The sequence below is a fragment of the Ambystoma mexicanum genome, chromosome 11 (genome assembly GCF_040938575.1).
Source record: "Ambystoma mexicanum isolate Mex_15411 chromosome 11, UKY_AmexF1_1, whole genome shotgun sequence".
Lineage (NCBI taxonomy): Eukaryota > Metazoa > Chordata > Amphibia > Caudata > Ambystomatidae > Ambystoma > Ambystoma mexicanum.
Window position 1 is genome coordinate 485894658 of NC_090934.1, and position 16294 is coordinate 485910951.

A 16294-nucleotide genomic window follows, 5' to 3' on the forward strand; every position below is an offset into this window, starting at 1 on the left:
ACTCCTGAAGAGGCTGCATCCCCAACCTGCATAGTCGGGTAAGGTAAATGCACAACTCTTCAGTGACAACAGCCATTGCACTTTGCCCAGGAGGGCCGCTATCCTCTCCTCCGAGGGCAATTCTAGGCATGAGACTGTTGAGCATGGCTCCCAGGAACAGTGCGTTCTCCGATGGCGTCAAGCAGGACTTCGGATCTAGGATTCTCCGTCAATTATCCATCAGCAGCTGGGCGGTCGTCTGTTCGATGGCTACCTTCCTAGAATTGGCCCATATGTGCCAGTCTAGGTACGGGTACACATGAATCCTCGTAGACAGGTCACCACTGGTGCCAGGCACTTTGTGAACACCCTTGGAGCCAACTACGCCAAAAGGGAGGGCCTTGAATTGGTAGTGCCTTCACTGCACCACGAAGCATAGGAACTTTCGATGCTTCCTCTGGATGGGGAGGTGGAAGAAGGCGTCCTCCAGATCCAGCAACATCAAGAAGTCTTCTTCCTCCAGTTGGCCAAGCACGTGCTGCAACAGGACCATCCTGCATTTTTGGGACTGGAGGTAGTTCAGAGGCTGCAGGTCTAGAAAGGGCCTCCTTCCCCGGTCTTTTTGACTAAGTAACTGGAGTAGACTCCGGAGCCCCGGAGTCATCTTGGAACTAGCTATATCGCCCATTCAGCAAGGGCCATACCTCCTGCAGGAGGTGAGGGATGTACTGCTCATGCCAGGTCACAGAGGGATCTGCAGACTTCTGCTAAAACTCCAGAGTATGTCCGTGGGCGAGAGCGTCCAGCACCCATCTGTCAGAGATCATTTCCTACTCGCTGACTATTCCCATCAGCCGGCCTCCGACCAGGGTGCATGGTTGGGTGCTAGACGTCCTGGCAGGTTCAGTCCTGCTTCAGCAGCTGCGTTCCGCCTTGGGGCGACGACTGCTCTGACCACTTCCACCGAAAGCCCTGGAATGGCCTCTGTAGGCCTCCTTGGTTGTGGTCCCAGAGGGCCGATGAGGAGCATCCACCAAAAACCTTTCGTCGATCTGCCAGACTTTCCACCAGAGCCGTGAAAGGAAGAGCAGTGCTGCTGGAGAGTACCCAGGGCACAGCAGTTTCCGTATCCATCTCGATGGCCTGCAAGGACTAGTCGACAACCTTCCTGAAGGTTATCCCCGAAAGGAATGTCCAGTACCCTAGTCTGGACCTCATGGCAGGAATTGGAGGCCTTCAGCCAGCCTTCACGATAGAGCCAGACACTGTTCCACATCTTCCAGAAACCTGTGTTAGCAATGTCCAGGGCCATGGTCTGACGACAGTTCACCTTCCTGTGCCATCGCCTCCACACGCTTGTTGGGTGGAAACTCAAGAATTGGGGCCAGCTTATACCACAGTTGCCCGTCAAACCTGGCCAGGATTGTCAATGCGTTGGCTGCTTTGATGGTTGCCGCCGGAGTAGATTACCGTCCTCCCTACGGCGTCCAACTTCTTCCCCTCACTGTCCGGAGGGACATAGGACGATGGGTTAGACTACCTCTTCCTCACAGCTTCCGAGACCACAGAGTATGGCGACGGTTGCGACTGTAGGCACTTGGGTGTGGACTCTGGCACCCAGTACTTTTTCTCCAGCCTATCCTGCTTGTCCGGGGCCGAGCAAGGATTCTTCAGCAGGGCTAGGCCTTTCTCCCACACGTCATCCAGGAGCGGCACTGCCATGATGGTCTTTCTACTGGCCCAGCGCCCCTAAGAAGCCCTCCTTGGTCTCTTTAGTCCTTAACTGGAAGAGCTTGGAAGCCCGTGTGACCATGGCATGAAACAACCCCACCTCATCCCTCTGTTGCAGCGATATGCCCACCATGACAATGTAATTGTCAGTTGTGTCCGTGGGGGGCAGTAGGGGCTACCTTCATGGGGTCAGCCAATTTGGTTTTAGAGAGTAGCCGCCATAGCCGACGATTTCTCCTGGGCAGGTTGGCCATCTTCTCGGGGTTCTCCCTGAGGAGCAGCTTGATGGAGGCAGATGGTGATGTTGATTGCACCCTGCCCGTCGCGGGACCCACTTGCGTGGCGACCCCGAGTGAAACGTACGTGTTGCTTGGCCTTATTTTGGGCCCCCACAGATGGAGCGCCCTCAAAGGACTTAAAAGCCTGCTCTTCAGACCGGCTGGTCCTGGGTGAGGCATGACTCTGCTTGGGGCACGGGACAGAGGCTTTTGCCGCCTTGCCACATCGCCAGTCTACTGTGTCCATCCTTCATATCCTTCATTGGTTTTTTTGGAGAAGCGAGGCAGATCTCGCAATCTCCTCCTTTGTGGTCTGGATGAAGGCAAGGGCATTGAAGGAGTTGTCCTCCACAAACACGTTAGAGTCTGCATCTGGTGCAGATCTTGAAAAGGGAACTTCAGACCATGACGGAGGAGAAGGAAGGAGGTGCGGAGTAGGCCCGATGGCCTTTCTGGAAACTTCGATGAAACCTCAACGATCCTTGCCCTTGAGGGGCGTTAGAATTCACTGAAACTGGGCCCAGTTTGTCGGCAGATGGAGAGAAGAGCACACAGGCTCTTTGTCAAAAAAGCTTAAAAACCGTAGAATAGCTCACGGAGCAAAACTCAAGTCAAGGACTATCAACGGTTGAACGTGCAGAAAAAAATCTGAACGTAGCTGCCAGAAGAGGAGCTTAGGGACAGGGCATTCATTGGCTGAGGCAGTATGACCAAGAGTACAGTGATTGGTTTACAAGAGAAATACAATTTGTAAGCAAAAGTGAAACTTTCTTTTACCAAGGATTCCCGGCCGGACGATGGGGAATATTCACGAGCATGTGCATCCATGCCAGACCCCATGCTAGATAGGAATATGTGCAGTCCAACTGGTGTGGGACTACACAAGTCTTAAATCTTGGTATTAGGTAATCCACCTTTTAATTTAGGCCTGTACTTCGCAAGTTGTTAGTGTGACTGAGAAACCAGGATCATCTTAAGAGGGGTAATGTGAGTTGTAGAGCTGTACAATGAAATCAGTAAATACAGGTAATCCAGGTAACACACACAAAGTTATATAATAAATATTTATGTATTTATACAAAGATCTTTAAAGCATTCTTTAAAAAGCAAGATCATTAACACGAATCCCAAGTAAGGATTCAAATAAAAAAGTGATCAATAAAGCAGGTGAGTAATTCATTCTTATGTTACACATTTTTCAGCGCCAAGGGCGACGTCATCGGACGTCAGTATAACACTTATTTTGGATCACCTTTGCAGTATTCAGTTATTAAACGAGGGAAAGGTTAGGGTTAGATCAGAACAGACTGATATTCTATAAAAACAGGTAAGATTCTCCAAAAGGGATGCAGGCAGTCTTAATCCCCAAGAGTGTTCAAAAATTAAAACCTGTAAGGGAACATGCACTGCCAAAGCCAATAGGTTCAGAAGGAGGCCTTATGGGAGCCAGTCAAAGTCAATAGGCAAAGTGAAAGTTCTGATGCTCTTAGCAAAATGTTCTTAAATAGTCGGTAGTTACAGCAACTCAAGAGTAGTCACCTTCAAGAAAACACAAGCTGAAAGGCCAGAGAGTAGAGGTCAACTCTGTAGGGTTAAATAGCACTCCCCAAAGTAGGAAGCACCCTAAATGGCAAAAGGATAATGTACCCCACAGTACCTTTGAATGGAGGAATATGTTCCAGCTGTATGCCTTCCGATTGCAGTGCAGCAGACCCTTGTTCCTGGTCCTTGGTCGTGGTGAGGAAAGCGAAGACCGCTGGCAGGCTCCTGCAGCAGCACTCTAGAGGGGGACTTGGCAGCAATGTATTCCTCTGGATTTAGCAGCTTTGTGGTTGTGGCGCCTTTTTCTCAGCGCCAGAGAAGACCGAACAGTTCTGGTTAGAAGTTACTTGATCACTGAGTTCTGGACTCTGGGCGTGGATTTCCTGCTTCTATAGGGTCTTATGGAGGCCCACAAAGTTTTGGCCGGATTCGCACTTTGGAAGACCATGCACTAACAGATGATCGAGGTACCCCGGGTATTGGGCTTCTGCAGCCTTGGAAAGTCGCAACAAGTCTAGGGTTGCCCCAAAATGGAGTGTCGAGGCTAGTTGGTCCCACCAGGTTTAAGGGAGGAAGTCGTCCTTTACTGGTCTTCCCTGTCGATTCAAACACAAGGTCAGCAAAGCTGCAGGGCATCACTAGGCACTTTGCAGTCCCGGAGAGTGCTGCTGGCATCTTTTCTCGTCTTCGGCTTCATATGTTGGCGCAGAGTTGACCACTGGAGGACAAGTACCAAAAACATTGCTTTTTATGCAAGTTCCCATTCATTCACAGCCGTAAGCTGTCAATCACACAGAAGGGTGGCTGTCCTCCAGGACAGCCAGCCAGCCAATTGGAACTGGTTTCACTCAGGCACACCTAGAAACAAAGGACAGGGAAGCTTCAGGACCCTCCCTTACTTCCCAGACACACTGGAGTCTTGGCAGGCTTCAGGGCAGAAGCCAGCCAAAGGCAAAACACACAAATGACTCAAACATGATGCGAACAGAGTAAAAGCCCAGAAGAAAATGGTCACCCTTGGGTGCAGCACTGCAGCCGAGGTATCAGCCTGCAGATACATGTCGCCAGATAGTAAAAAAGAAACCACTGCCACCAGCCATTCAAGTGAGTTAGTAACTCCATTAACACTTTACTCATGTTTCACTATGTAACCCCCCCTACCCTTCCACATAGGGTGGTGTGTGCTGGACCCATAAAGTAAAGGTAATTAAGACAGGTGTCATCTTACTATTCTTAGTAACAGTAGTTCAACCAAGAAAATCTAGTTAAACATTAAGACCAGTCCAAGGGACTTCTCAGTGGTACTGCACAAAAGGTGTGGTGTGTCAATGCAAAAGCAGATGCCTATGGAGTTCAGAATCCATAAAACAGTAAGTAAGATAGAAAGGCATAGTCAGGAAAACACATGAGTGCGAAAAAGGTCCCACTCACTCAGGAGTAATAAATTAAAAAGCCCAGAGTCCAGCAAAAGAGCTGGGGGTCTCCAAGGTTAAAGGGAATGGGCACAGAAATGAAAATTCCCCCTGAAAAAGGAAGGAACAAGAAAGGACAAGGAAAACTGAAATGGCAAAAAAAGTAAGCCAGGGGTCATTTTGGTAAAATGAGCACTCTTGGGGGTGCCTTTACCGGAGCTGTGGAAACAACCCGCGGTAAAGGTGCACCTAATTAGGAAAAATGTTCACTGCCACCAACCATTTAAAAGTAAGCTTGTTCCAGTAATTGAAATGTTACAGTTAAAAGGAGAAAGGGGGATACATTGCATCTCCCCAGCACGCCACATAAAGTGGGGCGTGCTTGTTTCACCTAAGAAAATCTGAAAAGGTATCCAGAGATCCTTTCTACCCTTGGGAACTGTAGTTCTCACAAGGTTATCCAGAGAAAGTTAAGAGGGAACCCCAAGGGCTACTTTAACAATAAAATGGTATACACCAAAGGTGACAGAGGATACAATTAAAAAAGGCACTATGAATGAGAACACCCATAAAAAGAGTAAAAGATTCTGCGAGTGTGGAAAAAGGTTCCCACTCACTGAGGTATGGGGGAAAATACAAAATGTTGTGGGGTTGACAGTTCAGGAAGATCTCTCATGGCTATGAAAATCTTACCCAACAGCTATATAAAATAATATTTTAAAAAAACAAAAACTTTCAAGATCAAAAAGGTAGATAAATTCACACTGCGTTATGGCATGTATGCTTACAAAACAGTCATTAAAATGGAGCACATACTGAAAAGAGGGGCACTGCTTGCCGCATGCACTGTAGAAGCCGGTCCACAGAGTCTGGGTCTGCTGGATTCAGAGTCTGCTGCAAGCCAGCCTGATCAGAGACCAGATCCACCAACTGCTGACGCCCGCTCACTGACTGAAGGTTTTTCAAAGACGACAGTATCTTCATAAAAAGGACAAACTCTTCCCCAGTCACATCATAAAGGACCTAAAAGAAATGGATGAAAAAAGTAGACTCCATGAAAGTGAAACTTCAGGCAAATAGAAATGGACAGGACAGTGGGTGACAATTCACTTCAATAAGTTTGTCAGGAACACAATCCCCTGAGGCCCCCCCCCCCGTATCAGCACAATTGATCCCAATACCAGCAGATGCATCATAGTTATGCTTCATCCCCCCTCCTAGTGAGAGCCGCACTTTTTGCTGGACTTCTGGACCTTTTTCTTTACATCCTAAATGAGTGGAGTTTTTTTCCACTCATTCATTCATTTTATGGGCTCTACCGTTTGGAAGGAACAAGTTACTTACCTGTAACTGTTGTTCTCCAGCATGGTTCTGGCATGGATTCATATGCTCATAACATTCCTGTGGTCAGGCTGGGAATCCTCGGTAAAAGAAAAAAAGTTTCACTTTCGTTCATAAACAGTCTTTCTCCTTTAAAACCAATCATTGAGCTCTGGATCATACTACCCCCAGCCAATGACGGCCCTCTCACTAAGCCCCTCCTCTGGCAGCCATCTTCAGATTTGGAAGCATGTAAAGTGGCAGTATGATCAAGAGCCACAGAGGGGCAGGAGGGAGGATTTGCATGTGAATCCATGCTGGAGAACAGTTACAGGTAAGTCATTTGTTCCTTCTCCAGCATGGGGGTCTGGCATGGATTCACATGCTCATGAATAAAGAATACATAGCAGTATATCATACAACCACGGCAGGTGACAAGGCTCAACATAAGCCATTACTCTTACCTCCTCCCCACGCTCACCTTCAAGCAAACAGGTTGCGTAGCACTGCTTGGACAACTCTGGACTCCTCTTTTGTGAAGGTGTGCATAGACCTAAACATAGCAGCCCTGCAAATTTCCAGCAGGGGCACACCAGACAGGAACGCTGTTGCAGCGACTGCTCGGGTAGAATGGGCTCTCCGACAGCCAGGCAGCGGTCAGTTAGCCAACCGATGACAATAAGTGATGCTGCCGGAGACCCACCTGGAGAAGGAAGCCTTGGACAAGGCCTTCCCATGGTTCATAGGACCAAAGCTCAGCTTTTTGTGAAAAGTCTTCCGGAAACTCTTCGTGCACAATGCAAAACGTCAGTGCTCGAGCCACTCCAGCGAGTGCAAAGTCCTTTCAGCATGCAACGAAGGCATCAGAAAAACACAGGTAACACCAAGAGCTCGTTGAGATGAAATTCCGACTGAACCCTGGGCATAAAGGAGGGGTGCGTCCGTAGCACCACCCTCATCTCGTGGAAAGGACAGGGCCTGGATCTCACCTACTCTCCTGGCAGAGGTGATGGCCAGGAGGAAAGCGGTCTTCCAAGACAGGAATTTAAGCAGAGCTTGATCGGCTCAAATGGGGCCTCCATGAGCAGTCGGTAACACGTTCAGTTCCCGCAACGGGGCAGGTGCCTTCACCTGCGGAACAAACTTAAGTCTTTTGATTAACTCCTTCACTAGATGGTATGACCAAAGATGAGATCGTCCTGGTGTAGCGGGAGATGCACCTTGGAGGCATGCGCAAGCCCCAACTTAACCAACAACAAGTACAGAAGGACTGAGGGGGTGCGGGGGGGGGGGGGGGGGGGATGGATGGTGCAATAATCTTCTGCAACCGGCACGAAGTCGCGAAACGCTTCCATTTGTGTCCCGAAACTTCAGAGTCAATGATGCCCTGGCCTTGGCGAGGACCTTGCAGTCTGCAGGCAACTCATACCCACTGAACTCTAATGCTGCAGGAGCCAGGCCTCCAGGTTCAGCGACTCTGGGTCATGATGCAGGATCGCACCTTCTCTGGCGAGAAGATCTGTGACCACCAGAAGCTTGACTGGAGGGGACGCTGACAAGTCCCGAAGGTCCAGGTACCGCATTTGTCTCAGCCACGCCGGTGCGACGAGGATCATCCTGCACCGGGACCGTCCGAGTTGATTGACGAGTCATAGAAGCAACGGCAATGGAGGGAATGCATAGATAAACAGGCCGACCCAGGAGAAAGAATGCATCACCCATGCTCCCCGAGTGGTGAAAGCTGTGGCACTTGGTGTTCGTCGCTGTCGCAAACAGATCGATGTGGGGATTGCATCATCGTTGGAACAGAAGATCAACTTAATCCTGGTGAAGCTCCCACCCGTGGCCCGAGCACAGCTCCCTGCTGAGGGAGTCAGCGATTATGTTCTTCACTCCCGCCAGATGAAACGGGACGAGTAATATCCCCTGGCCAACAGCCCAGTGCCATAGGTCCTGTGCTTCTATGGAGAGTGCTGGGAATCTGGTGCCACCCCTGCTTCCAGATGTAGACCATTGTGATTGTGTTGTCCGTGAAGACGTGTACCACCTTGCCTTTGAGGGACGGAAGGAGAGACTTGAGGGCCCAAAACACTGCCCGTAGCACCAGAATGTTGATATGCAAGGACTTCTCCTCCGGCAGTCACAGGCCTCTTGCATGGAGAACTCCGGTGTGTGTGCCCCATCCTTCCAGGGATGCGTCTGTCGTGACCGTCTCCTGATAAGGTGGGGTCTGAAAGTCTGTGCCCGCCAACAGATGCGGACACCCCACCACCATATCGCTAGACGAACATCTTGTCAAGAGATCTTGTCCTCGAAGCTTCCCGATACCTGGATCCAACGGGCATTGAGGTACTCTTGCAGTGGCTGCATCTACAGCCTGCACAGTCGAACGAGGTATATGCATGATAACATCATGCCGAGAAGGGATTTGATGGACCTCACCCATGCGATCTTCAGAGTCAACAGCCTTTGCACCTTGCCCAGGATGGCCGCTATCCTCTCCTCCGACAGGCGCCAGGCACGACACCGTGTTGAGTCGAGACCCCAGAAACAGTGAGTCTTGCAATGGCACCAAGCAAGACTTATAGTTCAGAGAACCCCAGCTCTGTCAGCAGCTGGATGGTTTCCGGAGTGTGTGCGACGGCGATCTCCCTCGATTTCGCTCGGATGAGCCAGTCGTTCAGGTAGGACTAAACGTGGATCCCTCAGACGCAGCTGCGCTGCCACTGGCGCCTGGCACTTGAAAACCCTGGGCGCCGACTTTAATCCGAAGGTAAGGTCCTTGAACGGATAGTGCTGGCCTTGAACCACGAAGCACAGGAACTTGCGGTGACCCTTGTGGATGTGAAAGTAAGCATCCTCCAAGTCCAACGACAACAGGAAATCCCCTTCCTCAGGCTGTCCTAGCCCGTGCTGAATGAGGACCATCAGAAACTTCTGGGATCTGATGTACTTGTTCAAGCGGCGGAGGTCCTGGATGGGCCTCCAACTGCCAGTCTTCTTGACGAGGAAGTACCGAGAATACACTCCGGAGCCTCTTTGGGACAAGCTCCATTGTGCCCTTCAGCATGGCCCGCACCTCCAGCAGTTTATGCTGAGTGAAGTGTTTTTCCTGTCTGGCCACAGGTGGTATACAAGGACACTTGTTGGAATTCCAGAGTGTGTCCGTGGGCCAGAGTGTCCAGCACCCAACGGTCTGTGGAGATGGTCTTCCGCATGCTGATGAAGTTCGGCAGCCGGCCTCCCACCGGGGTGCGCAGGTGGGGGCCGACGTCCCGGCCGGTTCAGTCCCGCTTCGCTATGGAGGAGCCGTCTTGGGGACCTTGGCGAAAACCTCTTCTAGGCTTGCTGCTCCCCTGTAGGCCTCCTGGGTCAAAGAGCAGGACGTTAGGACGACGCAAAGCCACCAAAACCTTTGGAGGAACCCTGGGACTTTCCTCCGAAGGTTCCAAAAGGACAACTGTCGCTGCTGAAGTGTGCCCAAAGTACGCGCGTCTCAGTATCCGCCTTGATGGCTTGAAGAGACTTGTTCACAGACTTGCCGAACAAGTTATCCCCCGAAGGGCATGTCCAACACCCTCGACTGCACATCCTGGCGAAGTTAGTGGCCTTCAACCAACCCCGCCGACAAAGGCAAATGCTGTTGCCCATCTGGCGGGACCCCGTGTTGGCGTATGTCCGTGGCCACCGTGATGGCATGGTCCGATGCCACCTCGCCTTCCTGCTGCATCTCCAGCGATTCCGCTCTTGAACTAGAGCTCCCGGTCATAACAAGCCACAATGGCAAGGGCTTTGGCCGCCTTGATGGACGTCGCTGCCGACGAGATGACTCGTCGTCCCAAGGCATCTAGCTTCTTACCCTGGCTGTCTGGGGTTGGGGTTGGGGGGGGGGGGGGGGGGGGGGGGACAGACAAATCTAACTTTTTCCTAGCTGCCGCCAAAACCACCGAATCCGGGAAGGCTGTGATCTCAAGCACTTGCGTGCAGAGTCCATCATCCTGTACTTTTTCCTTGTACCGGTCCATCTTTGCCAGGGCCGAGGACGGGTTTTTCATGAGGAACAGTCCCTCGTCCCAAATGTCGTCCAACAGCGGGATAGAAAGCACGGTCTTCCTCTTAGCCTCCCAGCGCTGGTGCAGGAAGCCTTCCTTTTCCTCGGGAGCTAGTTAGAAAAATTCCAAGGCCCTAGAGATCATTGCACTGGAACAGAGGCTCTGGGCGGCGGGGACAGGAGATGCACTCCGCGGTTGTCGTCTGTACCAGTCGTCGCTGTATCTGGTGATGGATGGCAAGGAGGTGGAGGATGGACTCTCCTCTTCTTGTTCGGGGGTTCTCCTGACGGTCGCTGGGTCGGCAACAGGGGCATCCTTGCCTGAATCTGAGCACAAGGTGTGCAAGGCCTGAAGGATGTCCACCAAAATGTCCGCAGGTGGCTGCAGCATAGGGGAAGGCGGCAGCGGTGTAATGTCCTCCGGATCCTGAATGCCCTGCCCTGCTCCACCTCGGTGTCTTTGCCACTCTCGACATCTGCCGAGTCGGGGCCCCTCAGCACCATGCTTCTTTGGCCTTCTCCATCGGAGCCAACTGGGACTTAGCCGGGTGATCCGACGACCGTTGGCTCGTGCTCGAAGGTGCAGGAGATGCTGTGCCAGACGAGGAGCCCGCCCCAACGGCGCTCTCGGGGCCTGTGGTGCTTTGCCCTATGTTGGGCCCCCGTCACCGGAGCACGCTCAAAGGCCTTAGAAGAACGCTCAGATTTCTTCTTGTGGCTGGGTGAGGCATGCTGCCGGGACTCACCCGTAGCCGGGGACCTTTGTCTGGAGCCACTCTGTAAGCCGCTTGCGACGGTCCTTCACGGTGCGGGGAACCATATCCTTGCAGAATGCACAGGCCTCCTCCAGGTGCGTCTGCAGGAAGTAGAGGCACGGAGTGCCCATCGCCCAGGAAAATGTTCCTTAGGGCGCATTCAGGACAAATCCTCAAGAGAGGCGGTGAGTCCCCTCCATCTGCAGCCATCCACGCGGTGTAGGCCTCCAAGAATCATCTGGAATCCTCCAAGAGAACTAGATGGAAAATCGGGCATAGAAGGTCCCGAAAAACGGGTCCCTGTGGTCGGATGATTGAGCTTGAGGTTAGATTGACCGAAAAAATAGAGCAAAACTTAGAAAAAAAAAATAGAAGAAAAACAGTTCAGAAGTGGAACTGATTTTTTCTTTACCGAGGATTACCAGCCTGACGACAGGGATTGTTCATGAGCATGTGAATACATGCCCGACCCCATGCTGGCGAAATAACCTTCCATCCCACGGCGTCCAACTTCTCCCCTTCGCCGTCCGGTGGGACAAAGGCCGACTAAAACGGGTTGGGTGACATCTTCCTAGCCGTAACCGAGACCACAGTCAGTCTATGGTTGTGACTGTAGACATTTGGGTGCAGATGCCGGCACCCATTATTTCTTTTCTAGCAGGTCCCACTTTGACGGGCTGAGGGGGTTTTCAACAGCACCGGCCCTGAGTGGTACCGACAGAACGGTCTTCCTTTTTGCCTCCTGGTGTTGATACACGAAACCTCACTTCTCTTCTGGGGCGAGTTGGAAGAGTTCCGATGCACAGGCGATCAGGAGTGGAAGGAACCCACTTCGTGGAGAAGCCCTTGGTGGCGGAGAGATGCCACCGTCGGTGTCAGTCCCGTTCTCCCTAGGGGAGAAGGTCAGTGACGGTTGGAGTGGAGGCGGAGGGTTTCTCCTCTTCAGCTGTGGTGGCCCCGGTATCAACAGGGTCGTCGCCGGTGGTGCATGTTAAAGAGAAATCTCAAAAATGTGCTAATTCCCCTTCTCCTTAGAGATCCCCAGCAACTTTGTTGCATTTTCAGGACTTGATTTTTTTTACCTGGAAAGAGTGAGCCTTTTTTCCCCACTCTTTCATGTATTTTGATGTGCGTTATACTCGTGTTCTTGGATTATGGAGTTTTAGATAACTATTAGGCATCTTTCCATGTGTGTTACACAGCACCCTCAGTGCAGTGACACAGGGATGTCTTTTTAGACTTCCCAAAGGGTTAAATGCCTTCTCTGCGATAAACTACTGTTTCCAAGAGAATAAATTGACTTTACTAGTCTTTAAATTCCTTGACCCAGCACACACTATCCTCCTATTGAGTGCTGGAGGGGTTACCTAGTATCCAGTGTCTAGAAACTATGTAGCAGTCAAATGCTACGCTTTTCTATCGAAATGGCTGGTGGCAGTGGTTTTACAACGAACTACCACAATTTTTCCCCCAACCGCGAACACTGGTAGCTAAACATCGCAGGAGCCATGTTTTTCAAGATGGCGCCTTAAGCCCCTTTGTTTAACCAAGCCCCAGTCTCTTTTCGCCATTTCTTTTTGGAAAGGTCCTGTCTCTGCGCACCAAACCAGGTTTGGTCCCTTTGTTTCTATGCCTTTGGCAGGCTTCAGGACTGAAGACCGCCTCTGGCGTCTGAGTGCCTGGGGTGGGCTGGAAGTGAGGGAGGTGCCTGAAACTCCCTGTGCTTAGTCTCCTATGAGACCCAAATGCACTCTGGCATGACTGGCTAGCTGACTGTCCGGCAAGGACAGCCACCCGGCTGGGTGAATGGCAGCTAAGGCTGGAATGGATGGGAGAAAACTGTTAAAAGGCGTTTCTCTTGGACTGGAAAGCAGAGTCGACCACTGGAACGAAAGAATCGAAGACGAGCTGGAAGAGAACGGCTGCTGCAGGTCCGAATTGCCAAGTTCATCTCGACAGAGAAGCCCCTTCAAGGACGACTTCTTCCTTTGAGTTAGTGGGACCAATCAACTTGGAAGCCACGTGGATACCATTCTCGGAGCTGGTTAGGATTAACCAGGGGGCGCGGGGGGTCAGGGGGGTGCACCAGCTTGTGTGCTTGATGAACAGCTACTCGAACCGAAGATCGTCCATTTTGCCAGCTTGTTTGACCAGTCCTTGTGCAGTGCAGGAATCTCCCAAGGTGATCCCTCTTGTCCCCACGACTGAGGCTCAGGAATAGTGAGATCTGCAGGAACTGCCAGGAACCAACTTCTTCAGCTGCATCTTTTGCTTCATACTAAGGTACTGTGCCAACCAGAGAAAACGCCTCTGGCGGTGAAAGTTTGTGGAACTTTCCCCAACTTACTGGCCTAATCAGCTTGTGATTCAACATATGATTCTTTTTTGTACAAACTACTTTTGAGAACTTTGACAAGGAACAAGTTACTTACCTGTAACTGTTGTTCTCCAGCATGGGTCTGGCATGGATTCACATGCTCATGAATATTCCCCGTCGTCAGGCTGGGAATCCTCGGTAAAGAAAAAACCAGTATCAGTTTCGTTTCTGATCTGTCTTTTGTAGTAGTAACCAATCACTGATCTCTGCGTCATACTGACCACAGCCAATGACTGCCCTCTACCTAAGCCCCGCCTCTGGCAGCCATCTTCAGATTTGGTAGCACGTGAAGTGGCAGTATGACCAAGTGAAGAGCCGCAGAGGGTTAGGCGGGAGGGTTCGCATGTGAATCCATGCCAGACCCATGCTGGAGAACAACAGTTACAGGTAAGTAACTTGTTCCTTCTCCAGCATGTGGTCTGGCATGGATTCACATGCTCATGAATAAAGAATAAATAGCACACACATGCACAACCACGGGAGGTGGCAAAGGCTCAACATTAAGCATTGCATCAAACTCAACATTAAGCAAATCTTACCTCCTCACCAGGCTCACCTTAGGCGAACAGGTTGCGCAGCACTGCTTGGCCGACCCTGGACTCCTCCCTGGAATCCCGATCGACGCAGTAGAATTTCGTGAAGGTGTGCGTCGACCTCCACGTAGCAGCCCTGCAGGTGTCCAGCAAGGGCACACCAGATAGGTGCGCTCTGGAGGAATGGGCTCTCGGACGGCCAGGCAGCGGTCGGTTTGCCAACCGATGACAGTACATGATACAGCCGGAGAGCCATCTGGAAATGGAAGCCTTCGAGAGAGCCTTCCCCTGATTGACAGGTCCAAAGTTCACAAAGAGTTGTGACGTCTTCCGAAAACACTTTGTGCGGTCCACGTAGAACTTCAGCGCTCTAGCCACATCCAGCGAGTGCAAAGTCCTTTCAGCCGGCGATGAAGGCGACGGGAAGAAAACAAGCAATACCAAGGGTTCGTTGAGGTGGAAGTCCGACGGCACCTTGGGCATGAAGGAGGGGTGCGTCCTGAGCACTACCCTCGTGTTGTGAAAAGTCAAGTACGAGGCCTTGCAGGAAAGGGCCTGGATCTTTCCTACCCGTCGTGCGGAGGTGATGGCCACAAGAAACGCTGTTTTCCACGACAAGAACTTCAACGGAGCAGAGTGCAGAGGCTTGAACGGAGGTCCCATGAGCTTGGTCAGCACCACGTTGAGCTCCCACGCCAGGGCCGGAGCCTTCACCGGCGGGAACGATCTGAACAGTCCCTTCATGAACTCTTTCACCAGACGATGAGACCACAAAGATGTCCGCCCCGTGGTTCTGGTGTATCGGGAGATCGCAGCAAGATGAATCTTGATGGAAGCGTGCGCCAGTCCAGCTTTGGCCAGCGTCAGTAGGTACGGCAGTACTTGGGGAGCCGAAATCCGTAGAGGGTTAATCTTCTGTGCGTGGCACCAGACAGAGAACCTCTTTCATTTGTGTCCGTAGCATTTAAGAGTTGAGGACGCCCTGGTCTTTGCAAGAACCTCTCTGCAGTCAGCCGGTATGTCGTATCCTCCAAACTCTAACACTGCAGGAGCCAGGCCTGCAAGTTCAGCGACTTCGGGTCGTGATGGAGGATGGCGCCTCCTTCCCTGGAGAGAAGATCCGCGTCCACTGGCAGCTTGATTGACGGGGACGCTGACAAGTCCAGAAGGTCTGGGAACCATATCTGCCTCGGCCACGCAGGTGCGACGAGGATCATCCTGCACCGTGACCTCTTGAGCTGGTTGATGAGTCGGACCAGCAATGGCAATGGAGGGAACGCGTATAGAAACAGGCCCTCCCAGGGGAACGAGAAAGCATCGCCCATGCTCCTCAGCTGGGGAAACCTGCTGGCGAACCTCCGGCACTTGGAGTTCGTCGCCGCGAACAGATCGATCTGGGGTGTGCCCCACCGTCGGAAGAGGCGGTCCACGAGATCCTGTCGTAGTTCCCACTCGTGGCACGAGCGCAGCTCCCTGCTGAGTGAGTCGGCGATGGTGTTTTTTATCCCTGCCAGATGAAACTGCACCAGAAACATCCCTTGGGCGACGGCCCAATGCCACAGATCCTGCGCCTCCCTGGACAGGGCTGGGGACCTGGTTCCGCCCTGTTTCCTGATGTAGAACATGGTGGTGGTGTTGTCGGTGAAGATCCTCACCACCTTGCCCTTGAGGGACGGAAGGACCCGAGGGCCCAAAACACTGCACGGAGCTCCAGGACGTTGATATGGAGGGACTTCTCCGTCGGGAGCCAAAGGCCTCTCGCGTGCAGATTTTCGGTGTGCGCTCCCCACCCTTCCAGGGAGGCATCCGTGGTCACTGTCTCCTGGTGGTCGGGGTCTGGAAGTCCATGCCCGCTGTCAGATGCGCGCAGGTGCCCCACCACCGGATCGCTCGTTGGAAACTCTCGTCGAGTGTGATCCTCTCCTCGAAGCTGCCCGTCTGGATCCAGCACGCGTCCAGGAACTCCTGCAACGGGCGCATCCGGAGCCTGCACAGGGGGATGAGGTAAATGCAAGAAGACATCATTCCGAGGAGGGACTTGATGGACCTCACTCTGGCCGCGTCCGCAACCAGCATCCGCTGCACCTTGCCCAAAATGGCCCTCGTCCTTTCCTCCGACGGAGAGGCCAGAAGCGACACTGTCGAGCTTCGCTCCCAGAAACAGTGCGTCTTGCGCGGGCACCAGGTGGGACTAGTTTACGGAGAATCCCAGGTCCGTGAGAAGTTGGACGGTCCTTGCCGTGTGCTCCACGGCAAGCTCCTTCGTCTTCGCTCGGATGAGCCAGTCGTCCAGGTTTTGGGTAGACGTGGATCCCC

At 52.1% G+C, this 16294-nt stretch overlaps 1 protein-coding gene across 1 annotated transcript in view; it reads right to left on the reverse strand.

Moving 5' to 3' along the window:
* Positions 1–16294, reverse strand: part of API5 (apoptosis inhibitor 5) — a 236957-nt gene that overhangs the window by 95142 nt on the left and 125521 nt on the right. The window contains exon 6 of the mRNA XM_069623333.1: positions 5759–5965. Within this exon, the coding sequence (XP_069479434.1) occupies positions 5759–5965 (207 nt within the window). The remainder of the gene's footprint in view (positions 1–5758; positions 5966–16294) is intronic.